The sequence below is a fragment of the Mya arenaria genome, chromosome 13 (assembly GCF_026914265.1).
Source record: "Mya arenaria isolate MELC-2E11 chromosome 13, ASM2691426v1".
Classification (NCBI taxonomy): domain Eukaryota; kingdom Metazoa; phylum Mollusca; class Bivalvia; order Myida; family Myidae; genus Mya; species Mya arenaria.
Window position 1 is genome coordinate 45,477,366 of NC_069134.1, and position 17,461 is coordinate 45,494,826.

The window sequence follows — 17,461 nt, forward strand, 5'->3', positions numbered from 1 at the left end:
AGGTCAAAGGTCAAGGTCGCAGTTACCTTCAGGTAAAAAAAGATATGTTGGCGTGACTTAGGCTTAAAAATGGTTTCTGCTCAATAACTAAAGAACACTTGTACCCAGGAACTTCATACTTGGTATGCTAGTTGGTCATGACTAGTAGATGACTCCTATTGTTTTTAAGATCAGTAGGTCAAAGGTCAAGGTCACCATGACCTTGAAGTGAAAAAGTTTCCCCTCAATAACTAAAGAACGCTTGCACCCAGGAACTTCATACTTGGGCTGCTTGTTCTGGGATCAGGTGTTCAATGGTCAAGGTTGCGGTGAAAAACAGTTTCCGCTGAATAATTAAAGAATGCTTGAACCTAGGAACTTCATACTTGATATGCCAATTGGTCATGACTAGTAAATAACTTCTATAGATTTTAGGATCAGTTGGTCAGAGATCAAGGTTGCAGTGACCATGAGGGGAAAAACATTTTCCAATAATTACTTAAGAACATTTGCACCCAGGAACTTCATATATGGTATGCTAGTCAGTCATGACTAGTAGATGGCTCCTATTGGAATTGGAATCAATAGGTCAAAGGTCCTGGTCCTGGTAAAGACCGCAGTGACTGTCAGGTAAAAATAAATCTGATTAATTCTGAAGAATGCTTGCACATAGGACATTCATACTTGGTATGTCAGTTGGTAATGACTGGTAGATGACCCCTATTGATTTTCAGGCCAGTTGTTTATAAGTCATGGTGACCTTGAGGTAAAATAACAGTTTCTGCAGAATAACTAATGAACACTTGGGCCAAGGAGCTTCATACTTGGTTTGATTTTTATTTTGAGGTCAGTACGGCAAGGTCACAGTCACCTTCAGGTGAAAAACAATTTGTTGGTCACCAGTCCGTCTGTCACACTTGTTTCTGCTCAATAACTTAAGAACACTTGGAGCCAGGAACTTCATACTTGGTATTCAGGTTGGTCATGCCCAGTAGATGACCCCTATGTTTGTTCATATCCATTCCATAAGTACAAATTTCACTTCCATCATTGATTTGTTTCACACCTATTATCACACAATGGGGGAGACAAGCACTTTTTCAAAAAAGCAATCTCTAGTTGACCCTGCGATGCCTTTAACATCACATGACAGTACTGATTCTGTAATTAATGTACCCAATATGTCACCAACTATCTTTGACGATGTTGGTGGGTTTAAACAATATGTTAATATATTTGACTGAGTTGACTGAATACACAACCTTTTTCGACCTTTTTTTCTTGACATGTTCGCAGGAAAGCTTGCATATGGACACATGATTTTCCCCCTGCATCCGTTTATTATCGTATAGCATTGTATTTACTCATTAATCAATGGAAGGCGTCTTTAGTCAAACCCCGAGGTCTTTGATTATTTTCGGCTTGCATCCGGAAAATGATCGCCAATTACGGAAACCATTATCTATTTTTGACTGAGTTAAATTAATTGACCGAATTGAGTCTGCCGAATAAGAAGAAATGAGTTTCTAATTCTCATTTTTAGCTCTGCTGGCCAAAGGCCAGAAGAGCTTATGCGATGGTAATGTGTACGTAGTATGTGCATCCGTGCGTCAGTGCGTCTGTAAACAATTGCTTGTGAACACGATATAGTCTTCAGTTTTGATTGTATCTCGATGAAACTTGTACAGTATCTAGATATCCATTAGAGCTGGGTTCCTTTTTAGCCAGGTCTGCATGAGTGAATTCTATTTTTAGCCAAGTTTACATGTACATGTAAATTCAAGTCTAGAGTTAAGGGAGACAATTTGCAAGTCTAGGATTTTGAGAGACAATTTGCTTTTTGCTTCTGCAGTTGATTTTGTGAATTACTCTGCCTTGTCCTTGTTGAAAGCCCAAAGGCCATTTTTAGCCAGGTTTTCAACGAAAACTGGGTTATTAGAATGAGGTTGTCGTTGGGCGGGCGGGCGGACAGGCGGACGGGTGGGCGGGCGTCAAACATTGGTTTCTGTTCAATAACTTAAGTTAGCATTGATAGATATTGATGAAACTTGGTGTGTAGGTAGCTTTTGGGAAGAGCTAGCTTTGGATTGCTTTTGAGGGGGGTGGGGCTAAGGTCAAGGTCACTGTTACTAAAAATAGAAAAATGTTTTCTGCCCAATAACTAGTTAGCATTGATAGATATTGACGAAACTTGGTTTGTAAGTTGCTTATGTGAAGAGCTAGCTTGGAATTGTTTTTGAGTGGGGAGGGGCTAAGGTCAAGGTCACTATTATTAAAATAGAAAAATGGTCAAGGTCACTGTTACTTAAAGTAGAAAAATGGTTTCTGCCCAATAACTTTAGTTAGCATTGACAGATATTGATGAAACTTTGTGTGTAGGTAGCTAATGTGAAGAGCTAGCTTGTGATTGCTTTTGAGGGGGCTGGGGCTAAGGTCAAGATCGCCTGTTACTAATAATTGATAAATGGTTTTTGCCCAATAACTTTAGTTAGGATGAATAGATATTGACGAAAGTTGGTGTGTAGGTAGGTTATGTGTAGAGCTAGCTTGGGATTGCTATTGAGGGGGGTGGAGCTAAGGTCAAGGTCAGTGTTACTAAAAATAGAAAAATGGTTTCTGCCCAATAACTTTAGTTAGCATTGACCGATATTGATGAAACTTGGTGTGGAGGTAGCTTATGTACAGAGCTAGCTTGTGATTGCTTTTGAGGGAGTGGGGCTTAGGTCAAGGTCGCCTGTTACTAAAAATAGAAAAATGGTTTCTGCTTAATAACATAAGTTAGCATTGATAGATATTGATGAAATTAAGTGTGTAGGTAGCTTATGTGAAGAGCTAGCTTGGAATTGCTTTTGAGTGGGGAGGGGCTACGGTCAAGGTCACTATTACTAAAAATAGAAAAATGGTTTCTGCCCAATAACTTTAGTTAGGATTGACAGATATTGATGAAACTTGGTGTGTAGGTAGCATGTGAAGAGCTAGCTTGGGATTGCTTTTGAGTGGGGAGGGGCTACAGTCAATGTCACTGTTACTTGAAATAGAAAAATGTTTTTTTGCCAAATAACTTTTGATAGCATTGATAGATATTGATTAAACTTGGTGTGTGGGTCGCTTATGTAAAGAGCTAGCTTGGGATTGCTTTTAAGGGGGGTTGGGCTAAGGTCATGGTCACTGTTACTAAAAAATTAAAAATGGTGTCCGCCCAATAACTTTAGTTAGCATTGATAGATATTGATAAAACTTGGTGTGTAGGTAGCTTATGTACAGAGCTAGCTTGGGATTGCTTTTGAGGGGGGTGGGGTCAAGGTCACTGTTACTAAAAATAGAAAAATGGTTTCTGCCCAATAACTTTCGTTAGCATTGATAGATATTGATGAAACTTAGAGCGAAGGTAGCTTATGTGAAGACCTAGCTTGGGAGGTGGGGTCATGGTCACTGTTCCTAAAAATAGAAAAATGTTTTTCTGCCCAACAACTTAGTTAGAATTGATGGATAGTGATGAATCTTAGTGTGAATATAGCTTATATGAAGCTGCAGATTGAACTTGCTCATACAACAAATTAATTGGCTATAATTTCTGATTGCCCATAACAAAAACCTTGTTTTTTCGCATTGCGGCGCTTCTAGTTTAGCTTTAAGTTTTGTAGTTTGCGCATTCATCTTAACAAAATTGGTTGTGAATGTTTAAGTTATGCACCTGGTGTCATTACTGGCCACACCCAGGGTTCACAGGTTTGGTAAACATAAATCTGGAAAGGTTTGAAAATATTTTTGTGTGTTCGTGCATCCATCTCAGCACAATTGATTGTGAATGTTTGTTCAAATTGATCAATGTTGTCCTAGGATGCCCTTGACTTTGACCTGTTGACCAACTTTTTTTAACTTTTAAAACTACAGAAATTTTTACTATGAGTACAGTTTTGAAAGCATTTTTTTTTGTCAGATGACTTTTACTTGGCACATATTAAAATAGTTCATGCAACTAATCTGCTTACAATACTTTCTGGGCTCAGATGTTGAACGTGCTACGTTTTCAGGTAACCCAAACACAAAACATAAACTATATGTCTGTTGCCTTTTACCCATACATACATGCTCTGAATTGATATGACCACAAAAGCCATGCCAGTAGAGCATAGGCCCTTTTGGGCCTCTTATTAATTTATTACATGTTTTAAATTGATTGCATATTCTGCCTTTTCTTATGCTTTTGTTTGTCATCGAATTTTAGACAATTGCGTTTTCTATGATTTTAATGGCTTATTTACGCAACTACCCACCTCATCTGTAACTCTGTGAAGCTATTTCTTTATTTGTTACACCTTTTGTCGTTGCTGGACTTGTTAGACACAATGTATTTACATAAATTTGAAATAACAATAGAAGTAAAATAAAATTCAATTCATAAAAGTTATTCAATTCATAAAAGTTTGTTCATGATTCTTTCATGTGTTAAACAACATAATAGTTCATAATACATGATATTTTCCATAACCCTTTAGCGCATGTAAACGAGTTTGGCGGACATTGCCAAGTACCGCATGTTACAAATGTGACTGACTATCGACTACTGGATGTATAAGAGTTTGACGGCATTTCAAATTGGTCATTTTAATATTTCAATTAACCAAGTTTCTTTTTATGCCCCCTTTTGAAAAAAGTGGGGTATATTGTTTTGCACATGTCGGTCGGTCGGTCGGTCGGTCGGTCTGTCTGTCGGTCGGTCGGAATACCAAATGGTTTCCGATCAATAACTTGAGAACGCTTTGACCGAGGGACCTCATACTTGGTATGTGTATTGGTCATCACCAGCAGATGAACCCTATTGATTTTGAGGTCAGTGGGTCAAAGGTCAAGGTCAGTGTGACCTTTACATGAAAAACGGTTTCCGATCAATAACTTGAGAACGCTTTGACCCAGGAACCTCATACTTGGTAGGTGTATTGGTCATGACCAGCAGATGAACCCTATTGATTTTGAGGTCAGTGGGTCAAAGGTCAAGGTCAGTGTGACCTTAACATGAAAAACGGTTTCCGATCAATAACTTGAGAACGCTTTGACCCAGGGACCTCATACTAGGTAGGCTTATTGGTCATGACCAGCAGATGAACCCTATTGATTTTGAGGTCAGTGGGTCAAAGGTCAAGGTCAGTGTGACTGTAAGCTGAAAAAAGGTTTTCTGATTGTCCATATTTTATTTAAGTGTCCAAATCCTACTAACAATTTGGCTCCCAAGGGGGCATAAATGTTTCACTAACATCTCTTGTTGTAAACAATAGTAGGGAAGCTGAGAATATAATGGATAAATTCGCTGTAAAGTTTAATTTTCAACAGGTTCAAAATATCCAGCATGGCATTAATTTTCAACGGGTTCAAAATTGAACGTTACACAGAGTATAAAATAAGTCTGTAAATTGAGTACAGCTGGAACAAAAAACAGCTTCTTAATCTGGATTTTTTTTTTTTTTTGTATGATGGGCAATAATAAGATTTAAATTAATCCCAGCATTTTTGGACCAATTGATTGAATGAAATTATATAATTTTAAAGTAATGGTACAAAAATCCATCTTCAAAATTCATTTAGAGATGAAATCAAATCATTTAATATTTATCACACTATTCATTAGAGAATTTAAATACCTGTAAAAAATATATTCATATAAACAAGATTTGGCCACAATTAATGTGAGTAATATTTATCTGAAGGTCATACTGCTATATAAATTTGCACTTTCACAATCCTTCTAAAGGGCCTAAACAAAGAAGAACTGCTTATCAGGAAGTTGGCTATTGACTGGGAGGTCTTATCTGGCCACTTGCCTATGTTCTAAAAGGTTAATTAATTAATTAATTGTATCTTGTTAGTTTCAAATTTAAGTTCTTAGTTGTAACAAGTGAGTTGTCCTGCAACACATCTATAGTAAAAGGTGTTGAACATGTACATGTTATTATTACCTTAGAGATATTAAAAGGGCTTTATATTTTAAGTGTTTGAGATGATATTATGACCATGATGTGTATATTTGTATTAGTACCCAGGTATGCCGGGAGCAGGGGACGGTGGTATGGGGATGGGGCCAGATGGTATGACCCCCGTTATGAATGGTATGTAAAGATAATTGAGTGCTCCATTATGATATGTTTTCTTAAAAATTATTTTCAAATAACCAGTTTCATAGCGGTTTATAGCCACTTCTTAAAAAATATCAAGTTTCAATTAATGTCTTAAGGTTTCAAGAATGTTGTAAGTTTCTCAATTTCTTGGTTATTAGCTCACCTTAGCCATAGACTGAGGGTGAGCTATTAGGATTGATGAAAGTTCGTCGTCCGTCCACACTTAGTTTGTTAACATTCTAGTAGTCACATTTTTGCCTCAATTGTCATGAAACTTGGTCAGGATGTTTGTCCCAGTAATTTCTCGGACAAACATGACCCCAAAATAGAAAAATCTTGTTAACACTCTAGAGGCTACTTTTTCAGTCCAACTATCCTGGAAATTTGTCAGAAAGGTTGTTTCTATGATTTCTAACTCAGGTTTGAATATGGTCATCTGGGGTCAAAAACTAGGTCACAGAGCCCAAATATGGAAAAACCTTGTTAACACTCTAGAGGTAACATTTTAAGCCCAAATATTCTGGAAATTTGTCAGAAATGTTGTTTCATGGATTTTTAGCTGAAGTTCTAATATGGGTCATCTTGGGTCAAAAACTTTTGAACCCCTTGTCCAATCATAACCAAATTTTGTCAGAATGTGTATGAACATGTTTGATAATTAGCATTATTGCTGTAGTTACCTGAGAGTTATTGCGCTTTCATTATAGAAATTACCTTAAATATCTCTTGTCCTATCAATAACTTTTTAAGAATTGTCCAATCATCACATAATTTGGGGGGAATGTGAATGGGCATAATACATCAGAGAAGCCAAGTCCCTGTTTTTGCCCTTTAGTTATCAACAAGTCTATAGCACAAAGTTTTACTCAGGTGAGCGATATAGGGCCATCTTGGCCCTCTTGTTTGTTGATTTCTTTTATTTTTATACTCTTGCACAACAAAGTTGTAAGGGTTCAGGTTGTCTGTCCATCTGTCTGTAGAAACATGCTTGTGTGTTCTTCTCCAACACAACTGGCCAGAGTAAGATGAAACAGGAGTGTTTTATTCCAAGCAAAGTGGTTCATGCTTTTTTCTAGCACACTGAATAGGAATTTCTGGTGAATTCAGCTGTGCTGGAAATTCTCTATCTGGCACCCTCATGTTAGATGAGTCACACGCTTTGACAAAAAACTTTTTATATCTTTTATTATAAACTTTTAAGTAAGCATAATTTTGATATTTCAATAGATGATATCCATAAACATTAAGTTTTACAAAAAATATAGCTTCAAAACAAAATAAAACAACCCTTAAAAGATGTTATATTAAAGGAACTTCTTGATATATGCAGTTAATTAAAATTCGCGTCATGACATCAGTAATCGTCATCGTATTGGGTGAAATGTACATGCTTTTTTCTATGTAATTTTTTTCACAAAAAAGTAATTTAAGTTATGCTAGAAAAAAAGTATCAATTATATCAGCATAGAAAAATACGACCTTCTGGCACATTGCATCTGCGGTAACGAAGGTGCTTCGGGTGGAAATTTCTCACCAAAATTTTTTTTTTTCTGTAACGGATCTCTGGACAATTATTTAATAAAATGTTTGACTTCTTGGTATCATAATTGTAAAAAAATTACCAAAATGTAAAAAAAAAAACAATCGAGTCCGAGACCGGGTTCGAACCGGTGTCGCCAAAATTGCAGTCCAGTGTTTTATCCACTGTGCTACGAAGGCCTACCCTAAACAGTTGGAATATTTAAGGTATATACCTAACTTGGTAATATCACATGATAACATCGACTAGCCAATCATGCATAAGGAATGAATTCTACTAGGTATTGAAAAATACGAAAAAACTGAAAATTAAATTAATTGTAAACTATGTGGTACTTCAGTTAGTAAGTTGCAATGCATTGTAGACATCAATACCAAGTTTATGTCAGTTTTTGACACAAAAAAATCACTATTTCATCATACGGAGTACAGCCCCTTTATGTGTTTTCCACAAAATTTATTACCCTTTTTGGGGTTTTGATGCCCCCATAGGTGTGCATATTAAATTGCTCTGTCTACCTCATTTTGTGTCCTGCCTGTAACATTTTCATATAGGAAGAGATTTTCAAATTACTCCGCACATCTGTTCAGTACATGTAGATGTTGTGACGCATGGAAGACCCAGGACTCTACTTCAAAGTTTAATGTTACACTTAAGAGTTTATTTATTACGGAATGCTTTAATTATGCACATATTATAAAGTATCAGCGTTCGTGTCGGAGCTGTAACATTTTCATGTGTAGAGGGACTTTAAAATAAATTGGCACACATGTTCGTAACATAAAGGCATGTGTCGCCTGCAAGACCGATGACCCTACCTTGTAGTTTGAGGTCCATGTCATGCACTGATGGACCTTCACATGTGCTAGACCCACGACCCCACATACAAGTCCAAGCTCACACTTTGTTTTAGTTTACTGCATATATGCACATAGATAGAGTATAGTTGGTTCTGTTCGAGCTTTAATTTTTTCATGCATTGAGATATTTTCATATTACTTTGCACATGTGTTCGGTACATAAAGACAACGTGTAACATGCATGACCCATTTTCCTTTTTCTTACTGCATTATTCCTCCACACTTGACTTCAAACATCATTGGGGCCAGCATTAGCTTATTGTTTATGATAGTTCTTTCTGAATGTATGCATATTATTATTTGCATAATCTCTTTAACTGAATGGCACTTCTCGGCATTTGTCACTTACCGTGACAGCTTTTGTCTAGCAATATAGCGACAGTAAGATCTTTGTGCCAGGTTTTAGTGAAAGCCTGTCAAGAGTTACTAAAGGGTGGGTTTGGGTCGAGATTTTTTGTAGTGCAAATAGTGTGTCCAACTATTTAATTATTGCTTTTCATATTTTTTTGCTCAGCTGGTCAAAGTCCATGGCATTGTGTACGTTATATGTGCATCTGTAAACAGGTGCTTGTGAACACAAAACAGTCTTCAATTTTGATTGTATCTTGATGAAACTTGTACAATTTTTGGATATCCATGAGATCTCAGTTCCTTTCGAAAACCAGCCAGATCCACCCATGCATGACTAGATTATGGCCCTTGAATGTATTCAAAATGTTTTTTTAGGGAAGTCAAGGATAAAAGACAGTTGGTTGTGCAGTTGGTTTTATGTTTTACTGTCCCTTGCCCTTGATCAAAATAACAGTTCAAAGGGGTTGGTTGATTTTTAGCTCTATTGGCCAAAGGCTAGAGGTATCTGTCATTCATGCATCCATCTGAACACAATTGCTTGTGAATGTTTGTTTAAATTTTGCCTCTGGGGTCATTACTGTCCACGCATTGGGGTTCACAAGTTTGGTATACTTATATAGGGAAATGTTTGAAAATATTTTTGTCTAAAACCACTAGGCCCAGACCCGTGATATTTTGAATAAGACGTCATTTAGTGGTCCTCTACAAAAATTGTTCAAATTATGCCCCTTGGGTCAAAACTGTCTCTGCTGTGTGGGTCACAAGTTTCTTAAAAACTTATTTAAGAAAAATTACAGGATCTTCTTGTTTCAAACCACAAGGCTCATACCTTTTATATTTGTTGCGGAGCATCATATGATGGCCTTCTACCAAGACAGTTGAAATTATGCCCCTGGGGTCAAAGCTGGCCCAACCCCTTTTGACCTACTTTCTTATTTTCTAAAGCTACATCAATGAAATTTGGACAATGTGTACTGTTTTGTAAACCAGTATTTATTTTGTTCTTTGATGACCTTATACCTTTTGGCCTACTTTCTTATTTTTGAAGCCACAGTAATGAAATTTCGACCATGGGTACAGTTTTCAAAATTATACCACTGGATTGGAAATTTAATTCACTACCAACTTTATATTGATAAAACCAAATTAAATACTAGAAAAATAAGTTTGAAATGCATAGGGGTCAATGTTCCAATATTCTCCAATAATCTCCTATGCAGAAGGGGTACTTATAGGGGCTTATTATCTATTGGCTACTGGTTATCAATGTCCTGATAAGCCATGCAATGGCAGGCCTAATATGGCTTTGTTTGACATTAGGGAAAGGGTTAAATAACTTTTTTTAATTTATTATTTAATGTGTGGGATAAATATTACTGAAAAAAGAAATTGATAACCCTTACTGATGCTTTGATTACTATGTAAGTATGTGGTTTTAAGCGGCCCCCAAACCCCTCGCCTAAATAAATTAGTATAAGCTAACACAACACATTGTTTGCAGGTGATATTGATGGTATGAAAAATTCTCCAGCAAACGGCCCGGGCACTCCACGGGATGAAATGCCACAGAATGGGAATGGCACGGGCCCAGATATGGGTGGATACGGGAACCTGGGCGGGTATCCGGATAACGTGAGTACTTGTCTTAGTACTCTAACTACTTTCGGTAGCTTCCTTTCATCAGGGTTAAATAAACTCTTTTTTTACCTGAACAAAGGGTGTATCTTAAGGTTTGCATAAATGTTTGATGATAGGATTGCTTTATTAATTTATGTTGGTGCATTTTTGCTTGTTCTGTATATATAATTTAAAAAGAAAAAAAATATATATATATACTTCTGTATTTAAAAGGAAGTGTGCAAAGTATCATATTTTCTGTTTTAGCTGTATTGATTTTGAAAAACTTTGAAAAGGCTTATAACACTGATGTTGTTAACTGATTTGCACAATATAAAGAGGGAAAGATGCACAACTACAACTGCATGCCATCTATTTTACACACACAATTACCTGATGAAAGATGGCTTTATTTGCTTCTAGCTCAAACACCAACATAGGATTTTCAGTCATAGGTAACAAATTAGCCAAATACAATTTAATTGGGAAATTACTTCAGTAATCTGTTTGGAGGGTTACCCCAGGAAAAAAATACTGGTAATAGTTGGTATTTATTTTTGGGTCTTTCAAGCAATTAATTTGGCAGGTGACCCTTGCCCACTTAAGGTTTAGAAGACTAAAAATAAATGCTAACTTTCTTAATGTTGGGCGGGAAATGCTCAGCCAATGTCTTTATCTTAGTCAGTGAGCATGCGAGAGCTTCTAAATTACTCACTAAATAAAACCAAGTATTTATTAAATGGAAATTTGGCAGTTATTTTGTACCTTACTGGAAATTTTGCAGTCATAATCTACTTTATGGATTTTTGTTTGACAGGGCTCTTCTAAATGATTAAATGTGAATCTGTCAAAAAGCATATTGTAAAGGTAAAAGAATATGAGGCATTTTTGTATTGCCTGTTAAATGTTTCCAGCAGTTCTGTGTTGGTGTTCCTTTTTGTTGTGATTAAAACATGATACTGTACAGTGCTCACATTTTTTGAAGGCTTTATGTTCGCAAATGTTTACTATTTGTTCATGAGAATATTAAAAACTATGCTAAATAATACAGAAAAATATGAATTGCAACTGTTTGGAAAGGTTTCATAATATCATGGATGATCAACTCCGTAAAATAATTAAAACACAAGTTTTCTCAAATAGAAAGCAGTCTTAGGGTGTCATCTTTAAATACTTGAAAATAGTATTTACAATTCATAAAAAAATTCTATTCATTATTTTCATTCATTCTTCAATTTAAACAATTTGTTTGAAGAATATAAAGTGTTACAATTAAAAAAGTATAGATGTTGTTCTAAAATGGATTGGATTATTTTTATTCCAAGCATGTTTTTTCAACATGTTTTAAATCAAATTTGAACATGTTTGTGTATATAAAACTATGTTTGCTGTAAGTTAAGATTGTAGTACGACAATACAACAAATGAGCTTTCTATGGGCCAGTATCAGTACACCTGTTAATACTAATCCACTGTGTCGCTGTTAACACAAGAACAATGATGTTTTACTAATCCTTTTCATTGTATTTTACATATTGAAGTATTTATTTTTTCATTCTGTCTTTTTTAAAATATTGACCTTTTTTTGTCATAATAACATTAATGCTTTTTTTAAATATAACATAAATGGAAGTTGACAAGACTTCGCGAAGGTTTATAAGGCTGAAATGACCAAATTATAAGTGGAATAAATCAATTTTGTGTGTTTAAGTTGGATTTAATTATTTACTTTAATTATAAAAATGACAGATATGATATTAACCTCCATTTTCTAACATATGAAGTGATTATTTTCTTTATCTTTTAAACAGTGTTACTCTCTGTGATGTTAAAGAATTCCCCAGAGTAAGAACTATCCGTTGAGTGACTTTTAGCCACCTAGCTAGGCCAAATGTATACGTCACTAGCTATTTTGCCTTACTGGTCTTGCTATTCTGGCTTTGATTAAAATGGATATGTACTTATTTTCTTTAACAATTGGAAAGGTGCCGTTACTCTTGCATTTTCAGGGCACAACTATTTCTTCCAACCTTTTCTTTAAACACACTTTTGAATCCCATTCTTTCTCTGTATATCTTTGTTACATAAACTATCAGCTGTTTTGGTATGCTAAATTTGCTAATAAATTTCAGCTGCACTAACATGTCCGCTTTAGTATTTTCTTTTGTCTTCAAAAATGCTGGACTTTTTTTGAAAGTTTAAGTATTTGATTCTTAATCAAGTTACAAAATCAGTTTTACGGAGATTTTCCCGTCAGCTGAAGATGAAGAAGATTTATGACGATATCTACGGAGAATGAACAGCTGAAGTTTCATCGTTTGTGCTGCACAGAAGTGGATGTTTTTGTATAAATACTGTTTAAAAGGTACAGATATTTTTAAGTGATCATTTTTATGCAAATCCAGTTATTTGGAATTTCTACTGATATTTTGAAATTCTTGTTGTTATTGAGCAAATGGTGTGTAAAAGTAAAAGTTTAGATCATATTTTATAATGTCCTAAGCCTTGTTAAAGGACTACAAAATGATTTTGTCCTGTCTGCTTTTGTGGGTTTTTAAAAAAACAAAAAACAATTGAGATATTGTCAGCCTTTTGCAGATAAAGGTTTGAGCCAAACCAGTTGAAAAGTAGATCTCAGTCAGGATTTTTGACTTGTTTTCAAAAAAACATATCAAGTAAATGTTGAAAATAATTCCTGTGTTTAGATTTCTAGATAAGCTAGATTTCAAGCTGAAATCAATACCGATAATGATTTACTTTTATAAACATCCAGTATTAAATTTACAAAAAGGAACTTGGAAACTTTAAACATTAAAAATACCCATTTGAAATGCTGTCAAACTTGTTTACATTCAGTAGTCAGTTGAGTCCGCCAATGTATACATGTAGTATTTGGCAACGTCGGCCAAATACGTTAACATGCATGGGTGAAAGTTTTCCGGACTGCTCCGGAAGTTCCGGATTTTCAATGTCCTCAGGGATCACTTTTCCAAATCATGTAAATCCGTTGAGATTTCAGAGCGGGGTAGGGGGTATAGGCCTACCTCAACCATGACTTCGACTTTCAAATTGTTGAAATGAAAACGAAAGTAAATTCCAGTGACTCGATCTGTTTTGCGATTTATTTTTAGTAACGATTCGTCATTGCAAGGTGCTCGCTTACGGGTTTTTACGAAGATAGCCTGGAGCGCGTTCGGCTACGGTAGTAAATAGACTAGCTGGGTTTGACCGTTTCCGCCAATAAGTTCCGAACAGGAAAGCCAATCGGGTTTGTTCGCGACCATCAAGACTTTGCAGACGCTTTTTAAACGCCTAGGTAGCGGTGAATTACAATATAATACGACAATTCTGATTGGCTCGCTGTAGTCCAATAAAATAGCTGGTCTTTTGGCGGTTAAGTGATTCTTTCAAAAAACAACAACAATATTCTTATGATAAAAGATCGTTGCAAAAAATATTTAAAATGAAGTTTCTACTCCCGGCGTACAACACTAAGGACTTAGAAAGTAAACAAACTAACAAATGGAGATGGGCATGGCTATCTGAATGTGACACTAATGGTGAGAAATGGCGCTGTACAAGCACTCAAAACCGCTAATTCTCAGGAGCCCAGGCCCCCAGCTAAATTTTCAGGATTCTCAAGATTTCAAACTTTCACCCATGAACATGCATTAAAGTGTTAAACAACATACTTAAGTTAGGCATGATAAGTGGAAAAGCAGTATACAAGAACCTTAGTTATATCTTGACTACTTACTGAGTTCTCAACCTTTGTTACTTTTCATTGTCAGTGATAGCCATTAAAAATAAAGTTGGATCAAAGGAGGTTTGATTGTATTTTATAGACTTTTATGTCCTTTTGTTTATTTTTCTTCAATCAAAAACTTCTAACATTTATAGATTGCCATGTAACAAATATAATGACACCCTCAACTGTATTGTCATTATTAAGATTGGATTTCTAATCATTTCGCTGTCATTTCCTGTAAGGGTGGTTTTCGGGGGTATTAATCAAGCTCAGTGGTAGCTCTAGATGTTTATTTCTATCATCTGATTTCCCTTTATTGTGTGTATATAGACAAGGTATGTCAGACATCATTGAACATCATGACATATTTATAAAGGAGTCCTTTGTCCTGCTGAACAGAAGTATTTTAATGTCAATCAAGAGCTTCATAACCATATTTATTAGTGCCCGGGAAAAAATGTGCAGGTGCGCTATTGTAATCACCCTGTCTGTACATCCACATTTCTTGAGGTTTTAAACTCACTTATGTGAGCTCTTGGTCACTGGCACCAGATTTTCAAACTCAAACATTTTTTTAAAAAATCAAAAAAAAATCTAATAATTCCTCACTAAAAATTATAATACCGAATATGAAAAAAAATATTTATTTTTTAAATATGCACGTTTCTCTACCCGGGTCACGTTATCATCTTATTACTCAGTTCAAAAGAACTGCTGTTGGTGAGCTTTTGTGGTAGGCACTTTGTTAATCTTCTTTTAAATGATTGTAAAGTTCAAATTTTTATATTGGGTCAAAAACAAGGATTCTGGGGCAAATGTTAAAAAAAAAACTGTTTAAACAAAAGAGGATGATTATTTCATCTGATCTCTCTGAAACTTAATCAGATGAATATTGATTTAGTTTCAATAAAGTTTGAATATGGGTCACCTCGGGTCAAAAACTGGGTCTAAACATGTAGGTAAAATCATACAGAAACCTTGATTTCACAATATTGGCTGCTTTTTCCATCAGATTTTTGTGAAACTTAATCAGAATGATTGTCTTGACGGAGTATCAATCAAGGAAGGGTATGGGTCTTAATTAGGAAAAACAGTATTTAAGCAACAGCTGCTTTTTATGCCCCCGAAGGTGGCCATATTAAAATCGCACCGTCCGTCCGTCCGTCCGGCTCTGTAACTTTCCCTTGTATGGACAGATTTTAAAATAACTTGCCACATGTGTTCCACATACCAAGACGACGTGTGGCTTGCAAGACTCGTGTCCCTACCTCAAAGGTCAAGGTCACACTTAGTGTTTATTCACAATGGAGTGCTGCATATAAGGACATTAGAGTATAGGTTGTCGTGTCCGGGCTGTAACTTTCTCTTGTATGGACAGATTTTAAAATAACTTGCCACATGTGTACCACATACCAAGAGGACGTGTCGCGTGCAAGACCCGTGTCACTACCTCAAAGGTCAAGGTCACACTTAGTGTTTATTCACAATGGAGTGCTGCATATAAGGACATGGAGTATAGGTTGTCGTGTCCGGGCTGTAACTTTCCCTTGTATGGACAGATTTTAAAATAACTTGCCACATGTGTTCCACATACCAAGACGACGTGTCGCGTGCAAGACCCGTGTCCCTACCTCAAAGGTCAAGGTCACACTTAGTGTTTATTCACAATGGAGTGCTGCATACAAGGACATAGGGTATACGTTGTCGTGTCCGGGCTGTTACTTTCTCTTGTATGGACAGATTTTAAAATAACTTGCTACATGTGTTCCACATACGAAGACGACGTGTCGTGTGCAAGACCCATGTCCCTACCTCTAAGGTGAAAGATACACTAAGTGTTTATTCACAAGGGAATTCTGAATATAAGGACATAACAGTGTAGGTTGTCAAGTATGGGTGGTATTTTTTTATGTTCAGAGGCAATTTAAAATAACTTGCCATATGTATTTGACACGTAAAGGCAAGATCAACTTTTCATGTACTGACCTTGTTCGTAGGTCAATGTCACATTCGGGGGCATTCGTCACATACTGTGACAGCTCTTGTTTCATCTGATCACTGTCAAACTTTATCAGAATGGTTGTGTTGATGAATTTTAAAACAATTTGAACATATATGGGTTATCTTTGGTGGAAAAATAGGTACAAGGTCAAAACTTAGAAAAACCTTGTTTACTCATTAAAGACTGCTTTTTTAATCAGGTCCTTCTAAACCTTCACCGTAATGATTTTATTGATGAAGTTTGAATATTGGTCATATCGGGTAATAAACTATGTCACTAGGTTAAATCGTAGAAAAAGCTTGTAGTAGAGACTGCTTTATTCATTTGATTTTTCAAAAGTTTGATCAGAATGATTGCCTTGATAAAGCCAGATGAGTAAAATCTAGGCCACTATGTCAAATCTTAGAAAACCTGTTAACGCAATGGAGGCTGCTTTTTTCAACTGATCACCTTGACTCCTGGTCAGGAGAATTGTATTGATAAAGTCTTAGGTAATTTTGAATATGGTTCAGGGTAGTTTCCAATATGGTAATTCAGATAAAGAAATAACTAAGTCAGATGTTAGAAATACTGAATTTATGTAAGATTGGAGCTGCATTGGCAGTGTGCTAGGGTGAGCGATACAAAGCCATAATAGCCCTCTTGTTTCTCAAAAACTTTCAAACCTTTTTTGTTGGTGCCCTATAGGAATAACCTTTTCTGTGAGTGTCTTTCCAATTTTATGTTTTTAAAGTTTTAAAGTTTGCTCACTTCAGATTTATGACCCTTTGTAGACTTTTGAAAATTCAGCAAATAAATTTTGCATTTCACAGAAACGTTTTCAAAGGAAATGTCTGAATCTTAAGCATCACTATAATTGTTGCAATGTCAACACATGTGTGGCACAAGAACCTTAAAAAACTTATGACCCTTAGTTACCAAAATGCCACTTTGAAAATTAAAATTGAAATGAATACAAATCGTTACTCATTTCATACCTTAAAGTGACAATGCAAACTGTGAATTCATAAAAACTGGTGTTCTTTGTCAGTATTTAATCATTATATTCGTAATAAAAAAGGTTTCTTAAAGTTTATTCATTAACAGTGTCAATTTTGATCAAAACATTCACAAACATGTTTTAAACATTATTTCTTGATGAGTAAACATGTAGGCCAGTCTTGTGATGAAATATGCAATTTGATTGGATGACAGAAATATCATAGGCCATCGTATTTTTCCATTAACTTCAGTATGCAATTGAAACGGTCTA

The 17,461-nt window shown here is 35.6% G+C and overlaps 1 protein-coding gene across 7 annotated transcripts in view; it reads left to right on the forward strand.

Moving 5' to 3' along the window:
- The window catches only part of LOC128213523 (single-stranded DNA-binding protein 3-like), a 130,574-nt gene that overhangs the window by 64,412 nt on the left and 48,701 nt on the right, over positions 1 to 17,461 (forward strand). For 5 of the 7 annotated variants that reach the window (XR_008257746.1, XM_052919306.1, XM_052919303.1 and 2 more), the window contains 2 exons: positions 6,011 to 6,083; positions 10,345 to 10,475. Coding sequence is in view for 6 of the 7 variants with exons in the window: in XM_052919306.1 (XP_052775266.1) it covers positions 6,011 to 6,083; positions 10,345 to 10,475 (204 nt within the window). In the remaining variant the exon portion in view is untranslated. Of the gene's footprint in view, positions 1 to 6,010; positions 6,084 to 10,344; positions 10,476 to 12,270; positions 12,305 to 17,461 lie in introns of all 7 variants that reach the window. The other 2 variants (XM_052919307.1, XM_052919308.1) reach the window with 1 other exon arrangement.